The 20,445-nt window shown below is 51.2% G+C and overlaps 7 protein-coding genes across 7 annotated transcripts; 3 read left to right on the top strand and 4 right to left on the bottom strand.

The window, feature by feature from the left end:
* Positions 1–601: 601 nt before the first annotated feature.
* Positions 602–2,631, top strand: GUITHDRAFT_108343 (hypothetical protein; the record flags this gene model as incomplete). Its single annotated transcript, XM_005832815.1, has 12 exons — positions 602–698; positions 755–849; positions 897–990; positions 1,039–1,097; positions 1,156–1,254; positions 1,305–1,384; positions 1,432–1,539; positions 1,677–1,746; positions 1,796–1,887; positions 2,380–2,416; positions 2,462–2,528; positions 2,576–2,631. 12 exons carry the CDS (start codon positions 602–604, stop codon positions 2,629–2,631), a joined length of 954 nt encoding a protein of 317 aa, XP_005832872.1.
* A 1,592-nt stretch (positions 2,632–4,223) lies between these two features.
* GUITHDRAFT_138719 (hypothetical protein) lies at positions 4,224–6,773 on the bottom strand (the record flags this gene model as incomplete). The annotated part of the gene is made up of 14 exons (XM_005832814.1): positions 4,224–4,385; positions 4,468–4,497; positions 4,542–4,581; positions 4,732–4,769; positions 4,817–4,894; positions 5,020–5,055; positions 5,377–5,447; positions 5,493–5,556; positions 5,964–6,043; positions 6,195–6,339; positions 6,446–6,490; positions 6,550–6,574; positions 6,626–6,681; positions 6,732–6,773. 14 exons carry the CDS (start codon positions 6,771–6,773, stop codon positions 4,224–4,226), a joined length of 912 nt encoding a protein of 303 aa, XP_005832871.1.
* Positions 6,774–9,788: 3,015 nt separating this feature from the next.
* Positions 9,789–9,950, top strand: GUITHDRAFT_71104 (hypothetical protein; the record flags this gene model as incomplete). Its single annotated transcript, XM_005832813.1, has 1 exon — positions 9,789–9,950. The coding sequence occupies one exon, from the start codon at positions 9,789–9,791 to the stop codon at positions 9,948–9,950; it is 162 nt and encodes a 53-aa protein (XP_005832870.1).
* Positions 9,951–10,513: 563 nt separating this feature from the next.
* On the bottom strand, positions 10,514–11,539 carry GUITHDRAFT_152595 (hypothetical protein). The gene is made up of 2 exons (XM_005832812.1): positions 10,597–11,539; positions 10,514–10,543 (listed from the first exon to the last, which is right to left on the bottom strand). The coding sequence occupies exon 1, from the start codon at positions 11,336–11,338 to the stop codon at positions 10,775–10,777; it is 564 nt and encodes a 187-aa protein (XP_005832869.1). The 5' UTR covers positions 11,339–11,539; the 3' UTR covers positions 10,514–10,543; positions 10,597–10,774.
* A 773-nt stretch (positions 11,540–12,312) lies between these two features.
* Positions 12,313–13,383, top strand: GUITHDRAFT_108339 (hypothetical protein; the record flags this gene model as incomplete). Its single annotated transcript, XM_005832811.1, has 3 exons — positions 12,313–13,023; positions 13,085–13,328; positions 13,379–13,383. The coding sequence occupies 3 exons, from the start codon at positions 12,313–12,315 to the stop codon at positions 13,381–13,383; spliced, it is 960 nt and encodes a 319-aa protein (XP_005832868.1).
* A 3,408-nt stretch (positions 13,384–16,791) lies between these two features.
* On the bottom strand, positions 16,792–17,043 carry GUITHDRAFT_44206 (hypothetical protein; the record flags this gene model as incomplete). The annotated part of the gene is made up of 1 exon (XM_005832810.1): positions 16,792–17,043. A coding segment is annotated over one exon (252 nt), but the record flags the coding sequence as incomplete, so codon positions are not given.
* A 1,767-nt stretch (positions 17,044–18,810) lies between these two features.
* GUITHDRAFT_108337 (hypothetical protein) lies at positions 18,811–19,080 on the bottom strand (the record flags this gene model as incomplete). Its single annotated transcript, XM_005832809.1, has 1 exon — positions 18,811–19,080. The coding sequence occupies one exon, from the start codon at positions 19,078–19,080 to the stop codon at positions 18,811–18,813; it is 270 nt and encodes an 89-aa protein (XP_005832866.1).
* Positions 19,081–20,445: the final 1,365 nt, after the last annotated feature.

The raw sequence follows: 20,445 nt of genomic DNA, 5'->3' as shown, positions 1-20,445 counted from the left end.
AAGGTTGGGGGGTAACGTAGAAGAGAGGGACGAACGTTGGAAACCACGATAGACTTTGGAAAAGGGTGATGGAGGAAGAGGACAAGTACGACGTGGATGAAACGGTTTCGGATCGGGGGAGAGCCACACTCTATTAAATGCTCCGAGCTAGATAGCACAAGCTCCAGAGACGATCATGGCATCTCAAAGTTTGCATGGGACGGACATGGTTGTGCTTGTCCACCTTTCCCTCTTCATCGAGAGGAGGGAATTTTTTTACCATGAGCGAAACAAGCTTTCTTTTCGTTCCTGATCTTGGACCAACCAGAGTCCGAGGATGAGCGAGACTGGTACCAACTCTCTGCCAGCAGATGCGCCATCAACTCCAACTCAACCCCAGGCGAGCTTGTCTTGTAGCGTCAACGTGTCTCTCTCTGTTTTTGCTCCACCTGTTTGCTTTGCAGTTGGCAATCGCACTCCTCTATCTCCATCTCCATCTCCTCCTCCTCCATCTCCTCATCTTCCATTACCACTACTAACAGCCGATGCGCGTGCGAGCTAACACGACGTGCATGAGCAGGCGAGGCAAGAGAGACAGTCTGCCAAGAGACAGCGGGAGACGATGAAGTCAGCCTTCAAGCTCAAAGATAGTGCATCGCCGAATGCTGCTGCTTCTCCTGCCCCCCCGCCTGCTGCAGGTCACTCCCCGGTCCCTGCTGGTCTGCAGTGCTTCCTGCTCTTGCCGTTGATGTGACTCTCCTCCCTCCTCCTTCAGCTGAGGCCCAGACAGCCAAGAGGAGGCAACAAGTGGCTGGAGCAGCCCCAGGAGGAAAGGAGGAAGTGCCTGCTCCTCCAAAGCGCAAGAAGACGGTGCAGCGAGCTGCAGACGTTGACAGCATTCTGACTGGGCCTGGCAGGTGTCGACGCCGGAGATCGGAGTGCTGGAGTGGTTGGAGGCAGAAGCGGATAAGCGGGAGCTGTCTTCGCTGTCGTACATGAATCTGCCTCAAGGTATTGCGGACCTGTCGGGGAGTCTCGGGAAGCTGAAAACTCCCACAGGGCTCAAGGCTCCCCTCCGTCCAGAGGCTGCAGCTGTGAAGTTTCTCAAGGAGGTCAAGGTAATTCTCGACCATCTCCCTCCCTTGCTCGTCCGCCCTGACGTCTGCGACGTTGCAGGACAGGATACGACACCCTCCTAACCAATCCTGGACGTCGAAGCAGCTCGCCCAGGGCGTCATGCACCTGTTCGAGAGCCTCCCTGCCAGTCAGCAGAAGGTGAGCTGGGGGAAACGATCTCCACCATTGCCCCCTGAGACGAAGAGCAGGTTTATGTAGTGGCGGCGAAGAAGGATATGGAGAGATACAAGGAGGAGCTTGCTGCTGTGAGGGCAGCCATCCAGCCGAGGTCTTGCTGACGAGCCGTGCTGTCCGCTGATGCTTGTCCGGGAGCAGGTCGGCGGATGGGGAGCAGCAGGAGTGGAACAAGTCCAAGTTAGCTCATCTAGCCTACAACATCTACGAGCGAAACAGTACGCCGAAGCTGAAGCTGCAGAACGCAACGTGAGAGAGGCAGGGGCATGGGATGGGATGCTTGCTTTTCCTCTCCTTCCACCTGCCCTTCCTCTTGCTTACCCTCCGCCTGCTGCTCTTCTATGATGGAGGAGGGAGTTGCGGTGGAGATGATTCTTTGCGTGCAGAGCAAGTCATGCAGAGATTGTGAAGATGTGCAAACGAGATTGGAACAACCTCACAGACCAACAGCGGAAGGTGGGAAAGGGTGTCGCGCTGTCAACGGAGAAATGTGAGATTTCCGCAGGCCTATCAGTTCCTGGCTGAAAGAGACCGCGAGAAAACAAGGGTGCAACAGATTATCTCGTCTAGGAATGGAAGCGATGCAGTGACATGCAGGTTGTTGATGTTGAACTGTGGTGGTGGTGGTGGTGATGGTGATGGTGGTGGTGGTGGTGATGATGATGATGGAGAAGGAGAAAAAGATGGAGACGGAGATGGAGACGACGACGATGATGATGATGATGATGATGAGGATGAGGATGAGGATGAGGATGATGATGAGGATGATGATGATGGTGATGGTGATGGTGATGGTGATGATGATGATAAAGATGATGATGATGATGATGATGATGATGATGATGATGATGATGATGATGATGATGAAGGAGAGGAGGAGACGTTTTCCTTGACGATGATTCTTTCATATCACAGCGACAGCTCTTCGAAGGAGAGGGAATTTCACACTCTGATCCCCCAGTGCGTCCCCATCCTCCTCCCCCTCCCGCCCCCTCCCCTCCCCTCTCTTCTTCCCTCCCCTCCCCTCCCCTCCCCTCCCCTCCCCTCCCCTCCCCTCCCCTCTCCTCTCCTCTCCTCACCCTGCTGTAGGTACTGCGTCTTCTGCGGCTCTGCCTTCAACCAGATGGTACAGATGGCGGGGACGGTGACGTCATGTGCTGACGTCTGTTAGGACGGGACGAAGTTTTGCCGCCAGTGCGGGCGGGCGATCGACCACAACGTCGTAGCATTCGCTCCAAGTGAGATGACGCGGGTAGAGGAGGAGATGGTGACGATGGTGGCGCAGGGAGCCGAGCGATTGATGCGGGAGAGTCGGGGGAGAGTCATGTGGACATTGCTTGAAGGAGGGAGGGAGAGAGGAGGACGACGAGGGGGGAGGAGACGAAGAAGAATGGGTAGAAGGGGGGGGAGAGGTGAAGGGGGAGGGGGCATTTGAGGAGTGGAGGGAAGGGGTTTTTGTTGAGCTGTTGATGGAAAGGGGGAGACGACTTGTAGTTTAAGGATTTATACGTAAAGATTGTTGTCTGTTGATGTTTGTTGTGCAACTTGAACTGAAAACTTGAAAGTAGATGTCCAAACTGTTGGTGAGAGCATCCTGACGCGGGATCACAGAGAAGACAAGGAAATGAAACAAATAGATCATCGTCGCGAGCAAGGAGGAGGTGCAGGAGGAGGAAGAGGAAGAGGAGGGAGGCGAGGGTGGAGGAGGAAGAGGGCATTTGTGTTGCTTCGGAGTGCAGGAATATTATGAATTTACTGTACAAGTTGCGGCTTGATAGAAGCGTTAAGTTGTCTGTCCTACTATCTATTCGAGTGTGAAGATCTCCTGGTTGAGAAGAGAATTAGGGGATAGAGCAGGAGGAAGCGATGGAGGAAGACAGGAAGCAGTAGTGGAGGAAGAGGAGGTGAAAGAGGAGGACGAGAAATTGTTGACATTCTTGCCTGTTCTTATTCTCGTCTGACGTCAACTCGCTGATGTGCATCGTAGATCGAGCTGGTAGGAGTGTGAGATTACAAGGAGACGGATAGAGGGGAGGGAGGGACGAAAGAGGAGGGAAAACCAAGAAAACAACAGGGCAGAACCATACAAACAGCAGCATCCCTCCATCCCTCCTCCCTGCTCCTCCCTCCCTTCTCGTCGCCTCTGAACCCACCCTCCTCTTCTTCCCCCTCCTCTTCGATTTCCTTCTCCTCCTCCTACCTGACGTCGGCCGGTTCAGCATCGCCGAGTTGGGTCTCCTGACCTTACCGGGGGGAAAATGGCTGATGAGATTCGACGGGCCGTTGCTGAAGCCAAGACTCGTCCTCGGCCTATCCTCCTGTATCCCCAGCTCAATCCCAGCAGGAAGGCCCCGCAAACTTCTTACCTCCTCCGGGGAGGACGAGCGAGGGAGGTTGAAGGTGACTGCCTGCTGGGGGACTGAGCTGAAGGGGAGGAGGGAGGGAGGGAGGGAGGGAGGGAGGGAAGATAGAAGCGAGTGATGAAGGGACAATGAGGGTGGAACACGGGGGAGATTGGGGAAGGAGTGGAAGGGGGAGGAGAGAGGAGAGGAGAGGAGGAGGAGATCTGAAAGAATTTCTGACCTGTGCTGAGTGAGGCCTCATAATATTCTTGCCGGACCCAGTCATTGCGAGGTCCACTGAATCAGAGCAGTCAGCACAGCAGGAAGAAAAAAGGAGGGAGGAGGAGAAGGAGGAGGAGGAAGGAGGAGGGGAGGGGGGGGGGGGGGGAGGAAGGGTAGGGAGGAGGGGGTGGGGCGTTACTGGTTTCGTCTGGTTTCTGTCGTACACTCGTCCCGAGGTCATCGAGCTCCACAGCAAAGCGCTGCGAAGAAAATCATTTATTTTTTGCTGCTGCTGCTGCTGCTGCTGCTGCTGCTGCTGCTGCTGCTGCTGCTGCTGCTGCTGCTGCTGCTGCTTTACCTTCTGTGCCCCTAGCAGAGCTCGCACAAGGTTCTGTGCCTCAACAAGATTCTTCGCTTGCTGCAGGAGATCAAGTGAGTAAGATGCTTGTACGACATGCCATGAAGATGATCTTGTGAGATGATGTTTTCTCTTCTCACCTCGCCGATGTCAAGTTTGAGATTGTCAATCACCTGCAATGTCGCACGAAAGTTGAGAGGAAGACAAAAGATGATGGAGGAGAGAGGGGAGGGGAGAGGAGAATGGGACACTCACTCTGTCGGTGTCTGCTGATTTCATCTTCAGCTGCAAGCAAGTCATTCTTCTTCTTCTCCTTCACTCTCCCTCACCTCGTCTGCTCGCTCAAGCGAAGACTTGACCAGCCGGGAGCTGCCGGGAGGCCAGTCAAGCGAACAGGAAGAGGAAGTAAGGAGGGATGAGAGGAGGAGTCGGAGGAGAAGCAACAGGACGAAGAAGAGGAGGAGCAAGAAGAGCAGGAGCAGGAGCAGGAGCAGGAGCAGGAGCAGGAGCCTTCCTGACCTCAGCTCAGCCTCTGACAGCAGGTTACACAACGAGTCCTGTAGCGAGGATCAGCAAGTTGGGGCCATGACGCCTGCTCCCTTACCTTGAGGTCCGATATTTCCTTCCTTCTCTCCTGCTCTGCCTCCTCCCCGCTGTTGATCCTCACGACCTCAACCTCCCTCTGTCGTCGTCCTCGTCAGTTGAAGCCCCTGGGCAGGTAGAGAAGGACGAGGAGGAAGGTTGGAGCGAACCAAGGACAGCTAGGAGGAGGAGGAAGAGGAGGAGGAGAAGAAGATTGCTTCTGACCTTGACCTCTCGCAGCTGTTTGCGGATTTCTTGCACCTGGGGAGGTTTAAGAACATTTTTCCCCTGACTCTTCTCTCCCCTCCAATCCTTCACTCCCCTCCCTTCCACATCTCTTTCTACCCTGCTCCTTTTCTTCACTCAATCTCATTTCCTTTCCCCTCATCTTTCCCCTCCCCTTCTCCTTCACCCTTCTTCTCCCTTCTTCTCCTCTCCCCTCCCCTCCCCTCCCCTCCCCTCCCGTCACGTCACGTTCTCTCCTCTCCTCTCCTCTTCTCCTTTACCCTTCTTCTCCTCTCCCCTCCCCTCCTCCCGTCCCGTCCCGTCCCGTCCCGTCTCTTTCTCTCCTCTCCTTCCTACCTCATCGTGGTGGGCCCTGTGTTCCATCTCCAGCACCATCCGAGCATTCTCCTTCCACAGCGCGACAGTGTCTGCCGTGTCGCGTCATCGCAGCAGGCAGCATGTGCTGACGTCACCGTGCTGGAGAGATGAGATATCGTTGATCATGCCCTTCACCTTGTCTCCTCCGATTTCACGCATCTTGCTCAAGAGTCATCGAAAGAGAATAGTGAAGGATGATGATGATGGTGATGATGATGATGATGATGAGGAGGAGGAGGAGGAGAGCAAGACGAAGACGAAGAAGAAGAAGAAGAGAGTATAATGAAGATGATGGTGGCAGAGGAGGAGGAGGAGGAGGAGGAGGAGGAGGAGGAGGAGGAGGAGGAGGAGAGCAAGACGAAGAAGAAGAAGAAGAAGAAGAAGAAAAGAGAGTATGATGATGAGGTGGTGGTGGAGGAGGAGGAGGAGCATGGTGGTAGTGGTGGTGGTGGTGGTGGAAGTGGTGATGATGATGATGATGAGAAGGAGCAGGAGGAGGAGGAGAATGATATGATGGTGTTGTTGTTGGTGGTGGTGTTAATGGAACAAAGGAATAAATCCCTTACAAGGTTCTCAAGGATGAGCATACGATTGTCGGACTCTTCTTTCAACATCATAAACTCTTTCTGTAAACCATCAGATGTGGCTGCAAGAAACGTCATGTCATAATCGCAACAAAAGCATCACAGTAGCTATCATCATCACCACCAACACTACTACTACCACCATCACCGCCATCTCCATCGTCATCATCATCATCATCATCATCTCCATCATTCTCATCATGATTGTCTTACATGTGCTCTCCAGCTTCTGATACATCTTGGTGAAGGACAACGCGTTCTCTTCCCTCAGTCCTTGATTCTGCACCTCCATATCGATGACCTGCTCGGCAGTAATGCCCATCAGTACAGGCACCGCAAGGGATCGCTTCATGTACACCTGCTGGGCCAGCGATTTGCATTCCCCTCTCAAAACTCTTATCTCATCCTCCCTGTTCTACATAATCGCCCGTCAATGCAGTAGGCACCCCTCGCTGCCGAATCACCTTGAGCTGCTTCTGCAGAGCTTGGTTCTGACTTGTCAGCGCTACCTAGAAGCAGCGGGCCATCAATGAAAACTGTGCCCGAGTACGGGAGGCCATGAGCCCACCTGCTGCTTCTCAAGGACAGCGATCCTGAACGAGACGAAGTCGTCAGAGCTCGAGCATGAAGCAACTCGCTCCTACCTCTTGTCATGCTCCTGGAAAAGCGCTTTCGTCGAGTTCACAAACTCGTCGAGCACCTGAGCATTTCGATCAGAAGCCCCCGCTCCAAGTTAGAGCAGGTAACGACCTCGTAGTTGAGTGTGAACTTGATCAGCGATGATCCCGTCATCCTACACTCCAAAATGGTGATCAGTATCGTTTTCGGAGCCCTCTATGTTTGATAAGTTTGATCTGATAGAAGTTGTGTAATCATGTTCATTTTCCGTTTTTCCTTCTCGTTTGTTCGTCTGGCCAACATGGCAACATCTCAGGTGTCGACTCTGTGCACCCTCTCCTGATTCTGCTTACCCTCTTTCTGCTCCTGCTCAGGTGTCGACTCTGTGCACCCTCTCCTGATTCTGCTTACCCTCTTTCTGCTCCTGCTCATCCTGCCGCTCCTGCTACTCCCTTTTCTAACAGTAAACCTGTGTAAAAGAAAAAACAAAACACCCCCTACCCTGATTTTTGAAACAATTACCCACCCGTTTCCTCTGTAAAAGAAAAAACAAAACACCCCCTACCCTGATTTTTGAAACAATTACCCACCCGTTTCCTCTCTTGTACCCCTTGTTTGATCTGTTATTACCCACCCTTTTGAACAATCCTTCATCTTGAGTACCCCTTCTCAAACAGCCTCAGGACCCACCCCGTTTGGAATTCGTCCACTACCCCGGTTCCCATCCCGTCCCGCGCTTGCGCCACATGGCGGGGGTGGAGGGAGCGGAATGGAGGAAGACGATGGAGAAGTTGATGAAGGGGAAGGGGGAGAGGAAGATGGATCTGAGAGGATCCTTCTTCAGCAGGGAACAGCTCCAGGCTGTCTACCTCTCCATGGCAGAGGTTGGCGGGCACAAGGCCCTTGACCTCCGCTGCTGCTGTATCGGCGACGACGGGTGCCAGGATCTGTGCCGGACGCTCCTGATGCGCGAGAACAGTCTGACATGGCTGGACCTTGGTCAGAACGGGATAACCAGCAAGAGCCTATCCATGCTCCTGAAGGGGATTGAACTTTCACCAGACTTGGAGTACGTGGATCTGAGAGAGAACGATTTTGGTGGAGAAGGGAGCAAACTGATCAAAGATTTTCTGTCTCGGCATCCGCTCTGTGGCAACAACAGGGAGAGGGTGATAGAGCTAGGTTCACCCTCGGCGGACAGGAGAAGGGGAGGAAAGTCACCCTTGATGAAGAGGAAGCGGAACAGGGAGGAGCCTTCAGATCAGGGGGAGACTTGGAACAAGCTGCAAGCCGTGAGAGAAGGTCAGAGCGACACGGAAGGAGAGTCGTGCAGCAGCGGGTGGGAGAGCGTGAACAGCGATGAAGAAAGTTGGGAGAGCCCTTCATGGGCTCGGGGCACATGCCTGTACCTCCTCCCGCTGGAATCCGAGTGCAACGGGCTCATGGGGTCGCAGAGGGACATTGAGGTAGGGGAGGGTCAGTGCGACGAGGTTTGAGTTGCTTGCTTCACTCAGGAGTACCTTTCTTGCGGTGGCAAGATCGCCAAGGAAGTGCAAGAATGCACTCACGTGGTGATGACATGAACCGTTTTGACCTGTCGCGCTGATACCTACCTCGGCAGATCTTCGATTACTGGGAGACGGGGAAGGAGGAGGTGGACCAGGAGATAGGGATATTCTCATCATGGGTATGTCTTTACCTATGGTTCATTCGCATCTCTCATCTCCCAGCTCTAGTTGAGCTGCTTGTGACGCTCTTGTCAGGCAAGGGAACAAGGCAAGCAATTCGCTACCCGGATATGGCTGCACACCTGTGTTGTCGACCGGTTTGCGCATTCCCTCGAGTCTTTTGCTTCCTTCAAGCCTCTCAAGGCCGCTAGTGGAGTGCCTGGCATGGAGCGAGTATGCTTCATAGGTCTTGCTATGTCTTTGATCAAGTTGCCCCAGGTCCACATATGTGTACATACCGAGGAATCATTCACAGACTCGTTCGATCTACAACTGATTCTAGCGACTGTGAGAGTTTGATTGGGAGATACATGGGATAAAGTTGCTGATGCATGAAACAGACTCTGCTGTGCGGGGCGAACGTGCATGCCTCGGCTGCTCCGGAATGTACGCATATCCTGATTGGCTCGAATTTGCTCAGGAAACTTGTCAAGAAAGGAGGTTCTTGTAGAGAGATTACTTGGTCAGATGGCGAGACTTGGAAATGTTCCAATGAAGTGATTGATGAGACTGTGCTGCAACAATGTATCAGGTCAACCTTTGCCATTCGAGCGGCAAACCCTCTCATAACTTTTTCTTGTCAAACAGAGATTGGTCAGTGTCGAGGCTTGAATCTCAGGAAATACAATCATGCGATGACGATGAAGCAAAGGATGCTACTCCTGGACAGCATTTGAAAGGACATGATACAGCTGAAAGCAGCGATGATTGCCCTGTGATCTTCCTGTCGCATTTCACACCAGCTGCAAACAAGGAGATGGCAAACTCTGGCCATGGGGAGGGGAAACGATTATCGAAGAACGTTTTTTCAGAGGATGACGAGTCTGATGATTTTGAAGGAAATGTGAAGTCACGGCAAGTTGTTGAAGATCCCCAGGACTCAGACGAGGACCTGACTCTAGAGCAGCGCCGACAGAAAATGCTGGCCAAGTCAAACTGTGAAATATATCCGAATTCATTCAAAGTAGGGCAGAAAATCAAGGCTCTATGGCATGCAAATGAAGGTCAGAAGCGGTGGTACAAAGGTAGGATACAGAGTGTGCAAGCTAATGGGAAATACTGTGTACTTTACAACGATGGAGACTGCGAAGAAAACGTCGATGCAGCATTCATCCGCCGGTCGAAGAAAGGAAATCATAACTCATCAACCAAGAGAGGAAAACAAGGCCGGAAACATGACTCTGCCAGCAAAGAGGAAGAGAAGCTGAGCAAGCGAAAGAGCTGCGGGTCAAACGGGACCTGGTTCACAGGTTACAAAGGATCCGATCGTGAGGGCATTCAAGGGAAGGGGATGGTACAATTGAACTTCCCAGCAAAACTCAACGGCGCAAAGTTCAAGAAGAAGTTGGCAGCCCTGGATAATCTGGACCCCAACCACTACGGGTCAGCTGAATAGTCAGCTCGTGGCGCGATGTTGATCGTTTTCACATGCAGGTCAGCCAAGATTTCGGGGCAGCTAGGGATGATCACAGTGGAGGGGGTGAAAGTCCTCTGCGAAGTGCTGGCAACGAACAATGTCTTCACTAAGATAGATCTGGACGGCTGCCAGATTGGAGATGAAGGAATTCTAGTCCTTTGCGAGATGCTGAGAACCAACGACAGAATAAGGTTGGTGATGCACTGAAGCCTGTTGCTTCTGATCTCCCTGTGACAGTAAGCTGGACTTGCAAGGCTGCTCGGTCAGCGATGCAGGATTGGAAGTCTTGACAACGACTTTGATGTCCCGCTCCTGCAATATGATAGAGCTGTACCTGAGCAGAAATGACATCACTGACGCCAGCGAAGAAAACATTTATAAGTCAGGCCGTTTGCCAGGGCTGTCATGTGTCCTGATATTTCCTCCTTAGACTCCTGCTCCGCTTTCCACGCATGAGGCTCTACACGGGCAACACGAGGATCACAGAAAGCACCAAATTTGCTGTGGAGGAGCGGTGAGCGCTTGGGCCCTTGTATGATTCATGTGAATGCTGTGCGGCAGGTTACAAGAGGAGCTCAAGGAGACGATGAAGGCGGTTGAAGATATGGTTCGACTACCCTCCTGGCTCGGCACAGCACTGATGCTTCCCTCCTCCAGGAATTCTCTGCGGATGAAGAGTCAGGTGACGCGAGCGAAGATGAGATCTCTATGATAAACAGGTGAGAGCTCCTAGCCCTTGTCCAAACCCAACCATGACGATGTCTTTACAGGAAAACGACGAGAGGAGCGCCGTTGCTAAGGCAAGCGTGTCCTGTGCTCTTGTGCAATCAAAGATGACTCGTTATGATGGCAGCTCGAGTGAGGACGCAAGCTCATCGGAGGTTTCGGATTATGTGGAAGGAGATGAGGCGGCGGAGCCTTCTGAGCTTCATTGAGAATTTACTGAAAGTACAGACTCACATACAGACGACAATAGAAATAAGCTCGCAGAGAAAATGAAGATGCAATAATAACAATGTGCTCAGAAACGTCTAAGGCATGGATGTGGTTCGCTTGAACATATCTTTCCTCTGCTTCGACAGAGTCATCGAGATGTTGAAACCTTGCATCGCATTGAAGACTCTCCTCGAAGTAGAGCAGCTCCTGTTCCGCTTGTCCTTTGCGCTTCTTCTGTACTTAGTTGGTGGCGGGGCGCATGTTGATATCTTGCTGAACTCCTTGGCGGTCACCTTCATGCTTCGTTGGAACGATGCAGTGGACAAGAAATTCCTCGGACTAGTCTGATTCTGAGTGCTTGACAACGGGGATTCCTCCTCAATCAAGGTAGGCAGCTCGGTCATGATGACGTCGCCGTTCATCGCGTCCTTCATCCTTGATTTCTCGTCAATCAGAAATATCCCAGAGGGTGCGAAGTGAGCTGTTGGCGATAGGGACAGAGTCGATTGTTTCGAGCTGGTGGACGACGGCGAGATACTGTTTCCACAACAGCATTCCTCGAATATGTCGTTGCTCGGCCGATAGTGGTCATCACCAGCAAAGGGCTCGGGATTTGATCGAAGGTTCGGCATAGTCTTAGAGAAGTGACCGGACTGCATGCTTTTGAAGGAGTTTATGTGCACAAACGATATCAGTGGAAACAGCGGGAGCAGGTAAGCGAAACGAATGCAAAGGTTCAAGCAGAGCACAGGGGAGGAACAGAGACTTGTCAGGTAGGGAGTATGAGGATGGCGTAAGAGAAGCTAGCGTTGGTGGGAGGGGGAGAGGAGGCGAATTCAGTGCAGGCAGGTGCAGAGGGGAGGAAGAAAAGGCTGTGGAAGGGAGGAGGACGGGGGGGGGGAGAACGGAGGCGGACCCTTACAGGAACAGTGCCGGCGACCTGACGGTGGGGTACTTTGAAGGGGTTCTTGGAAGAGAAAATAAAGGGGTAATCAGGTATCATATCTCCTCAATAGTCAGGGGGGGTAGGGTAGCTGCATCTAAGGACTCCTTTGTGTTCCAAAACAGACCATTTCGCGTGTCAGCATTTCGAAACGACGTTCCTTTTCAGATCTCAAGTTTCCACCCCATCAACTATCATACAAATGGACCGGTACTGAAGTTTCAGACTAGGTGGAAAATTACCCTAGAACTCCATTATTTCAGGGTAAATTTTCAAGATATGGACCACTTTTTGAAAGTCTTCTTGACGCCTTGAAACTACATCTTTTCGCATAAAAGGCGCTTCAACTATTTCCGTTGCTGACAATCGTCGCCTGTAAGGCAGAAGAGAATTCTACACGCCAGCTTCGGAGTTTTTCAAAAAGGCGTGTCGGAGTTGAGTAAAACCTAATGGTTTGTGGGGGTCACGTTTCCCGCGCAAAAGCTGCTCCGCCGTCCATGGCGAGCCTCGCGCCGTCGTTGCTTGATGGGGTGACGGGGTATGGGTGAACGCGATTGTCTCATGCCAGAACATGTGCATGTGCTGAACTCCTGTGAGACCTGGCGGCAACTTGTGAGTGTTGACATGTTGAGGATCTCAGAAGTTTGAATCGCTTTGTTCAACCTGGAGGAGATGGAGTGTGATACTCACATGGCGAGCCTTCCGGCGAAGAGGGCCAGAGATGAAGAGACTTTGAGCGAAAACTCTGTGCAGTGGAAGAACCAAGGTTCGGATCTGCCTCTACCAGAGAAACCAATCATGATGGCTCATTTCCTTGGTAACCTCAAAAGCAAACTGGTTGACCTGTACATCAGTATTCAGAAAGGCCACGAACAAAGGATTGAAGAGCTGTTTTCAGATGTGGATGAGACAATAGCAAGTATGTATGAACAAATAGCTGCAAGAAATTTCTCACACCAAAATGCCAATGCAAAGAACATGATTGACAGTTGGAACGAAGTGCTGTCTCAGTTCAAAGCTATCTTGGATGGCTCAGATCTGTTAATCCAGGCGAGAGCGATGGTTAGTTGCACCTTGATCTTCAAACTAGTCAGCATTTCTCTGCCTAATTTCGTTGAGAATTTCAGTACGTTTCTCCTAGGTACCTTTCAAATCAATCGCCATATGCTTGAAAGACTTGCTGAAAAGCTGAAGAAATATGTTCAAGTGCAGGATGCAGAGAATAGTTTTATGCATGTACAGGCATTCGCTGCGAGCACAGGTTTTCTCGATGAGGTTTCTCGTTGTCTATTTGCCGAGAGCGACCTCAATACATCATTTCAATGGACTTCTTTCACCGATGAGGTTCTGAAATGTGTCGAAGAGATCTCGCTGCTTGGAAGGCTGTGCAAGGGCATAGAGGTACTACATTGTTTTTCATCTTGTAAATTGACGATAGCGAATGATGACTTTGACTCAACAGGCGTTGAGTGAAGGGAAGAACATATTGTCGTATGTCATGGAGATGCAAAACACTGCAACCGCCATATTGAAAGAAGCATGTGCGTTCCTTGAACAGACATGCCTAAGAAATGGTTTTTTCTTGCACAACGGATTTGATGGCACTGAAGCCGAAATTTTTGTGTCCATTTGCAACAGCATTGTAAATGTGTGCCTTGTCAGCACGCAGCAAAGGAAACTGGGGCTGATGAATGCTGCGTACAAAGGTTTGGATAGGATTCTTGAAACATCCAGTGAAGTTCTCTCACAATCACAGACTGAAAAAGTGATATATTCTGCTAACTTCCGGGGCTCAACTCTGATAGATCTGATGTTAGATGCACTTGAAAATTCTTTCCATGAACTAGGGGTGGACGAATTGAAGTCAGATCGATCAGGAAAGGTTTTGAAGCTGATGCGCTTTATATTGATTCATTTGGCAAAGTTCTGCATTTTTTTGCCACAATGCGTTGCCTCATGCAGTACAAAGTTTGTTACTCTTGCGTCGAAATTGAGATCTGCTGGAAGCCCGGCAGTGAATTGCTGTATTCCGCAGGATATCAAGAAGGAGATAGCTGATTCACTCTCACCCATCCTGGAAGCGGCGCTCGAAAATCTGTTTGCTAGCACACAGTCGAATGTTTCTTGTCAGTCCTCCGTGCTGCAGGCATTGTTGCATTTGAATGAGTCGTCTACTGGAGATAATGCAGAAGAAAAAGCTAGTATTATCGTTGGTCAATGCAACCTCTTGATGCAAACTTTGCTTCATTTTGGAAAGTTTTCTTCTACAGTTCAAGATACGCTTGCAAAGAATTCCGGCAATATCTTTCAACTAATGGAAGCTTGCATGGCTTATAGCTGTGGCGATGAGGATACCGAATCTCAAAATCCAGAGAATGTTGGGTTTTACTTTCGCTGCTTTGTTTCTATGGTTGCAATGCTGAAAGGTTCTCCTTCTGATATCAGACATACTGCAGAAAAAGGTTTGATTTCTGAGGTATATCAAAAACATTCTCATTTGGAACGTGTCACTGAACTAACTATCATACAACAGATCGTTTGGTCGAAGGGGAGCATGTCTTCGATGATGGCTCGAGACATATGGGCATTCTTGATCCGTTCTGGTGATGAAAGAAGTGCCCAAAACTCAGCTAAGCTCATTCTTTTCCTTCTTGAAGAAACTCTTCCGGAGAAAAACATATCTTACGGCACAAGTGCCATGAATCTGTCTTACCTCTTTGCAGTAGCGTTGTTCAAATCTCCTGCAATATGCAACGAAGGGTTCTTGTCCATGTTTCACAGGAGAATTGTCTTCAGGTAGTTTGATCTCTGCTGTATGTTGACAAGCAATTCACTCATACATTCTTATGTAGATCACTGAAGGACCTCACGATTGCATTACTCATATTGAAAGCTATCTTCCTATTCATTGAACAGATGGAAACAACGAGAGAGTGCATCTCCACTTGGCCAACAATTAAGGAGAGCATCACAAAGGCTACTGCCGGATTGATAATCGCTACTTTGACCAGAATTCGAAACATGATTTATACTCAATCTGATTCAGCTGGATCAAACAATTCAATCTGTTGTCGAAGTAGCTTGATCGCACATTGCACGCTTGTTGTGGAGATCCTCCGAATTCAATCTACAGCAGGAAGTCCAGGTGTCAGTTTGGTTGAAGAAAAGGTGACATTTGTTTGTTTGAAGAGCATGTTTCATAAGTGAGCTGCTGCAGGATGAAGCCTTCAGCTTTGTCCTACGGTTTCTTGCTGTGGATGATCTTTGCAAGGATCCGACAATTCTGGGTCTCATCACTGACATCGCGGCACTTTCCATGGTAGTGAAGTTCTGTTACCAATAACGTATCTTGACCTATTATCAGGATCGGGAAACAAACAGAGTCGATATATTGCTGGATCACATAGTGGACAGGATATATTGTTTCAAGCGAATGATCCCTTCTTTGTTGCGACTTCTTGGAAGCTTAGGTAGAATGTCGTTCGATGACAGGTAAATATGCAATTGGTCAACAACATTCTTGATTGTTCACAACCACAGGTCCAAGGAGAGGATTTGCAACGTCACTTCGAAAATCTGGCAGGTAATCTCTGTGACATCCCTGGTTGCACAATGTAAGTACATTGCAGAACGTTTTCACTCTTCATCACCCGATGCTCAAATACAAAGTTATGGAGACATTCAAAACTTTTGCAAGTCAAACTTGCCTTGTGGGCAGAGGATATAATGTCATTGAGATGTCTATTCCGAATGACTGGAAACAATTGTTTGCCGAATTTTTAGCAAACAAGGTTCAAGTGCCAACCTCTGCTGAATTTCGGTTTGACAGAATGAGAGGTATATGATACCGCTTATGATAATGTGGCTCACGATGAAATGCAGGAATTCGCTTTCCTTTGGAGAACCATTGTTGTTGGAAACATGGCGCTGAGGATATTTCGAACCTTTCGTTGCGGATATCGTGAAAAATCGAGGAACCCAGGCTCTGGGAGTTCCCTGAGATTGTACCAGGGGTTGTTGTATTGAATAAATGGATCGCAATTTGTTCAGCTTGTTCAAGAACGGGTGAAGGTAAATTGGTCAGTGACAGCAGAACCGTTAACAGTGTATTCAAGCTAAGTTGGGTTCTCTCCGTCTCCCTCCAGCTCGCTGGCGACTCGCATCACAAACCTGCTCCACTGTCATGAGGTCTGATGTTGAAAGTTGAAGAGATCTCTTACCTCCTCCCCATGGACCCGCGAAGGCCTCCAAGCTGACCGGAGGTAGAATCTCCGAGATCGTCTGTCAGGATTTGGGCACTGAGAAAAAAGTCAGGAAGGATCAGGCGAGGACGAGCATAGAGCAAGGACCAGTTCCATTCTTCCTCGTAGAGCCTGATCCTCCAGCTGCGATCTTCAACGTCAGCCTTGCTGATGTCCGTCAATGACTTATCTCTGAATTTGGAGATGTCAAGGAAGGTTCTGCGCAATGATTAGTGCTCTAGGAAGTGAGCCCCATCACGGACATGAATTCTTCAAGGCAGAAGAGCTTCTTGAAGCGAGAGTTACCCACGATCTTCGTGGCTCCGTTCAAAGGCATCCCAGTCTCTTTCGCTATTCTGTTTTTCAGCCTCGAGACGAAGTCCACCAGGAGTTTCTGAGGAGAGTAAAACGTCATGAGTACAATCGAGAGGAAAGGAATCGATGCCATGATCAGCTTTGGCTTCCAGCTTCCCAGGGCTCTCATCACTTCCTCCGTATTCGCCAGATCCGCCGCCGTGTTGAGGTCCCTGCAGGACGATAACTCGCTAACTCACCATACGTCTCCTCCTTCGTTCTGCCATACCTGTCCCGTATATTCATGTCTGCCCCCGCAGCAACGAGGATCGATACTACTTCCAGCTGAGCATTCTCGACGGCTACAGAGCTTGGAGTCAGCGGAACACACGCACCTCCCGTGGGATCGCACCAAGATGTAGAGGGGTGCTTCCGGTGTGGCTCTGCTTGTTCACCTTCGCACTCTTCTCGATGAGGAGCAAGACGACGTCCTTGTACCCGTTCCTGCGATGGCTCTCAGACGCCTGTTGCTGGAGCAAACCGGCGAAGAGGAGAAATCATGCCTTGCAGCTTCATGCAGCGCAGTCAGCCCTTCACATGATTCCTGATTCACATTGTCCATATGACTTGCAAGCACTTCAACGCACTGAAGATGCCCTTCGCTAGCCGCAAAGTGAAGACACGTCTCTTGCCCTATCTTTGACGCTGCGCAGGGGTCTGCACCGTGCGAGCACAACAGCCTTGCTGCCTCCACATATCCTTCTTCAGCAGCGACGTGTAGCGCTGTCAGCCCTCCATTGTCCACCTCGTGCACGTCCAGCCCACTAGTGAGCAGCCTCTTCACCTCTTCCGCGTCGCCATCGCCGGCAGCCCCGTGCAGCTCCGTCCAGCCCATCCCGGACCTCACACCACCATGTCGGATCGCAGTGACAGCAGTGGTCAACGAAACTTCACCAGGAAAAAAAATGTCAACCTTGAAATCTAAAAGTTGACTCAAAGGCCGTTTTTAAAAGTCAAAAATCAGTAACGGTGGACCGTCCGACCGTCGGGAGAACTCAGTCGGCCCGGCAGCCGGGGCGGCACCCCGGCAGGCTGACTCTGATACAAGGCTGCACGGCGAGACTCTGAGAGAAATGCCAGCCTGAGAACCAACCAGGCTTACTAATCCTCTTGAAACTAAAACTTAAGTCACGGCCATGACTGTGATCAGTACCGTGCCAGCCGCGCCCGGCCTTCCGAACGGTTCAAACTACTATTCTCTGGTACTAGGATAGGACGCCCCGCGGCAAGGGGGGCCGGTGACCCGCTGGCGGCGTGGAGGAGTCCGACGACGAGGGCAAGGCGCCGCCGCCCGGCCGCCGCGACTGAGTCGCCGGGACTCGTACCGGCGGGGGGCCGCCGGGCAGTTCAACGGTTACCGGGCCGTGCGGTCGCCGGAGCCTGCTACTAGCCCCCCGCGTCCTGTGCCGGCCCTGAACCAGAAAACGGGTAGGGTACATGACCCTACCTCCTACTTCAAGGGAACAATTCAGAGAATGTTGTGGGTACATGGATATACCCACCCCAGCTTAAACTTCACCTAACACCATGACCCTACCCTACCTGATAGGTTCCCATATTCTCCGCCCTGGACCCTCACCCCCCATTTCCCCACTCTTAACCCCTCCTATTCCCTCGATCAACTCAAGACGGGACCCCAAAGAACCTGTCGCTTAGCAGTACCCCCCACCTGCAACTTCCAACCCACCCCTCTGAGGCCTTTTGAGTACCCCATGACCCCCATACACTTACCCCAATTTCTACTACCCCCTGCTGGGAATATCAGACCACCGGTACTTACCCTTTGGTCTCAATCGGTGCACCCCACCCTATAATTCCATATCTAAATCATTGTAAACTACCGGTACACCTCAACACCCCCACCCCCCAAAACCCCCCTCCTCTCTAAGGACCGGGCGACCACCATACCTGTTGCATGGAGCCGCGTGCAATGAGATCATGCTTGCCATGTCACTTTTGATCTTCATGTTCTTCTCGTCCCTGCTGATGCTGCTGCTCTCCATCCTCCAACTCACTTTCCTTCTCATGGAACTAACACCTTTCCAGTTTCTCTTGTTTCTCTCAACTCTATTTGTTCCTAGCGCCTCAGATTTCATCCCTTCACATCTCCTTGTCTCTTCTTTAGTTCTATCTGTTGTTCCTCATCCGACACGTATCTGCATCCTCATGGGATCTTATTTCCTTGCACTGGTCGAAGTTTTGTTCATGTCCTTTACTCACCTTCGCTCGCACGCAAGAGTTCTGTATTCCTTGCTAGTGTTTCATTCCAGACGTTCAAATACCTGTTATCGCAAATTTGTCCATGGGTTAGAGTCTGTGTGGATTTCTTTCTGAGAACGGTTTCTATCCAAGAGCATTCCCTGATCCAATCGCTTTGCCCAGGCATGGAGCGATCGAATGAAGAATCATGTGATGGTAAACGTCGGCCATATGCCCCAGACATTCACTTCCTTGACCAGCCATGAAGAAGAGTGCCTTTTCCCTCATCCCCTCCTCCCTCATTGTTCTCATCCGCAGCCTTTGGTTTCACTCACGAGCGTTTTCCAGCATATTCACAACTTCAAGCTCTGAGCTCGGACACATCCAGGTCTTGTTAGACTCTGTTCCTCTGTTTGTGAATCGCCTCCATCCAGGTCTCACAGAAATAATCGCTGTGAAGATAATTCTCCTGGTGAGTGCTCGAGTGATGTTCTGCTGCTGTTGCCGTTGCTGCTGCTCCTTCCTCGTCCTTGTCCTTGTTCTTGTCCTCGTCCTTGTCCTCCTCCGCATCGTCCTCGTCCTCGTCCTCGTCCTCTTCTTTCTCTACCGCCACCGCCACCACCTCCTTATCCACCAACACCACCTCCTCGTTCTCCTCCCTCATCGTCCTTGTCCTGACCGTTCGCCACCTCAGGTCGCTACTCGAACAACTCCTACGGATCTCCCGACGGTCAAATGGATCGTCCCCTGCTGATCTTCAGGACCGGAAAGAGGAATTCAGTGTCGGTGCGTCCATGTTCCTGCTCCTCTCCGTTTACAGCTCCTCCCCTCCCCGCAAACCTCATGCTCTCTGTCGTACTCCCCCTCGCGCTCCTCCCCATGTGTGCATAACCCCCCCCCTCCCCCTCCCTCGTGCTCTCTGTCTCTGTTTCCGTCTCTGTCTCTCTGTCTCTGTCTCTCGCTCGCTCGCTCGCTCGCTCGCTCTCCCTCTCCCTCCCTCTCTCTCCCTCTCCCGTGGCCGCTACTGTGCTGATCGGAGGCAGCAGACAAGTACGAGAAGCTCCATGTCCGACTCTCTGTCCAGCCTCGTCAACGAGTACAGGAGCAACACCTCGTTGACTATTGAGCCCCTCGCCTCCTCCAGTGGTCTCCCTTCTCCTCCTCCTCCATACTCTTTCCCGTTCCCTCCTTCCCGCCCATGCTTTTTTCGTCCTTCCTTCCTTACCCCGCTCTCCCTCTCCTTCCCCCTCCTGCTTCCCTCACCCTGATGAAAACGTAGGGTCGAAGATGTTTTCCAAGGACAAGTATGGAGGCTCTTACCAGGTGGGAGAGGATGTAACTCAGAAGAAAGCGAGGCGCTTTTGAGGGAGAGGAGGGAGAAGCAAATGAAAGGACAAGCAGGGGGAGAGGGAGGAAGAGGATAAGAGAGAGAGAGAGACGGAGAGGTCGAGGGAGAGGGAGGAGGACGAAACGGTTTGTGATGATACCTTTTAGGCTTCTGCGCTGAAGGAGATCATCTTACGTGCGAGGGAGGGGAAGGAGGAGGAGAAGAAGAGGTAACTAGTGCCTTATGCTGTCCCCTGCTCCTCCTCACCCCTCCACAGCCGTGCTCAGGGAGAAAAACCAGCAGACACTGAGGCGACAAGGAGAAAGGTGCTCAAACGCCTCCCCCCAATATGCTTCCTGTCCACTACTTCCTCATCTCCGCGCTGCCTCTGCCGCCGCTGCCTCTGCCGCTGCCTGCTCTTCTGTCTTCCTACTACCTGCCCTGTCAGTCGGTCTCTAACGTCATGCCATGTAGCGCGAGAGGGCCAAGTTCATGCACGACATCATCTTCTCTACCATCATGAAGAGCTGAGAACGTCCCCCTCCTCCCACCCCTCCCTCTCCACCAGCCGGCCAGCTGTCTTGTCAAACTAGTCATTTTCCTTAATCTGCAGCCCCTTGTGTAACGCGCAAGTGGAGATAAAGTTCGAGAGTATTAACAGCAAGTCTTTCAACCCTCCCGCTCTCGCTCCTGCTCCCGCTC

This window comes from Guillardia theta, assembly GCF_000315625.1.
Source record: "Guillardia theta CCMP2712 unplaced genomic scaffold GUITHscaffold_33, whole genome shotgun sequence".
NCBI lineage: Eukaryota > Cryptophyceae > Pyrenomonadales > Geminigeraceae > Guillardia > Guillardia theta.
The sequence above is the reverse complement of the archived record's forward strand: the minus strand, read 5'-3'. Positions and strand labels throughout refer to the sequence as shown.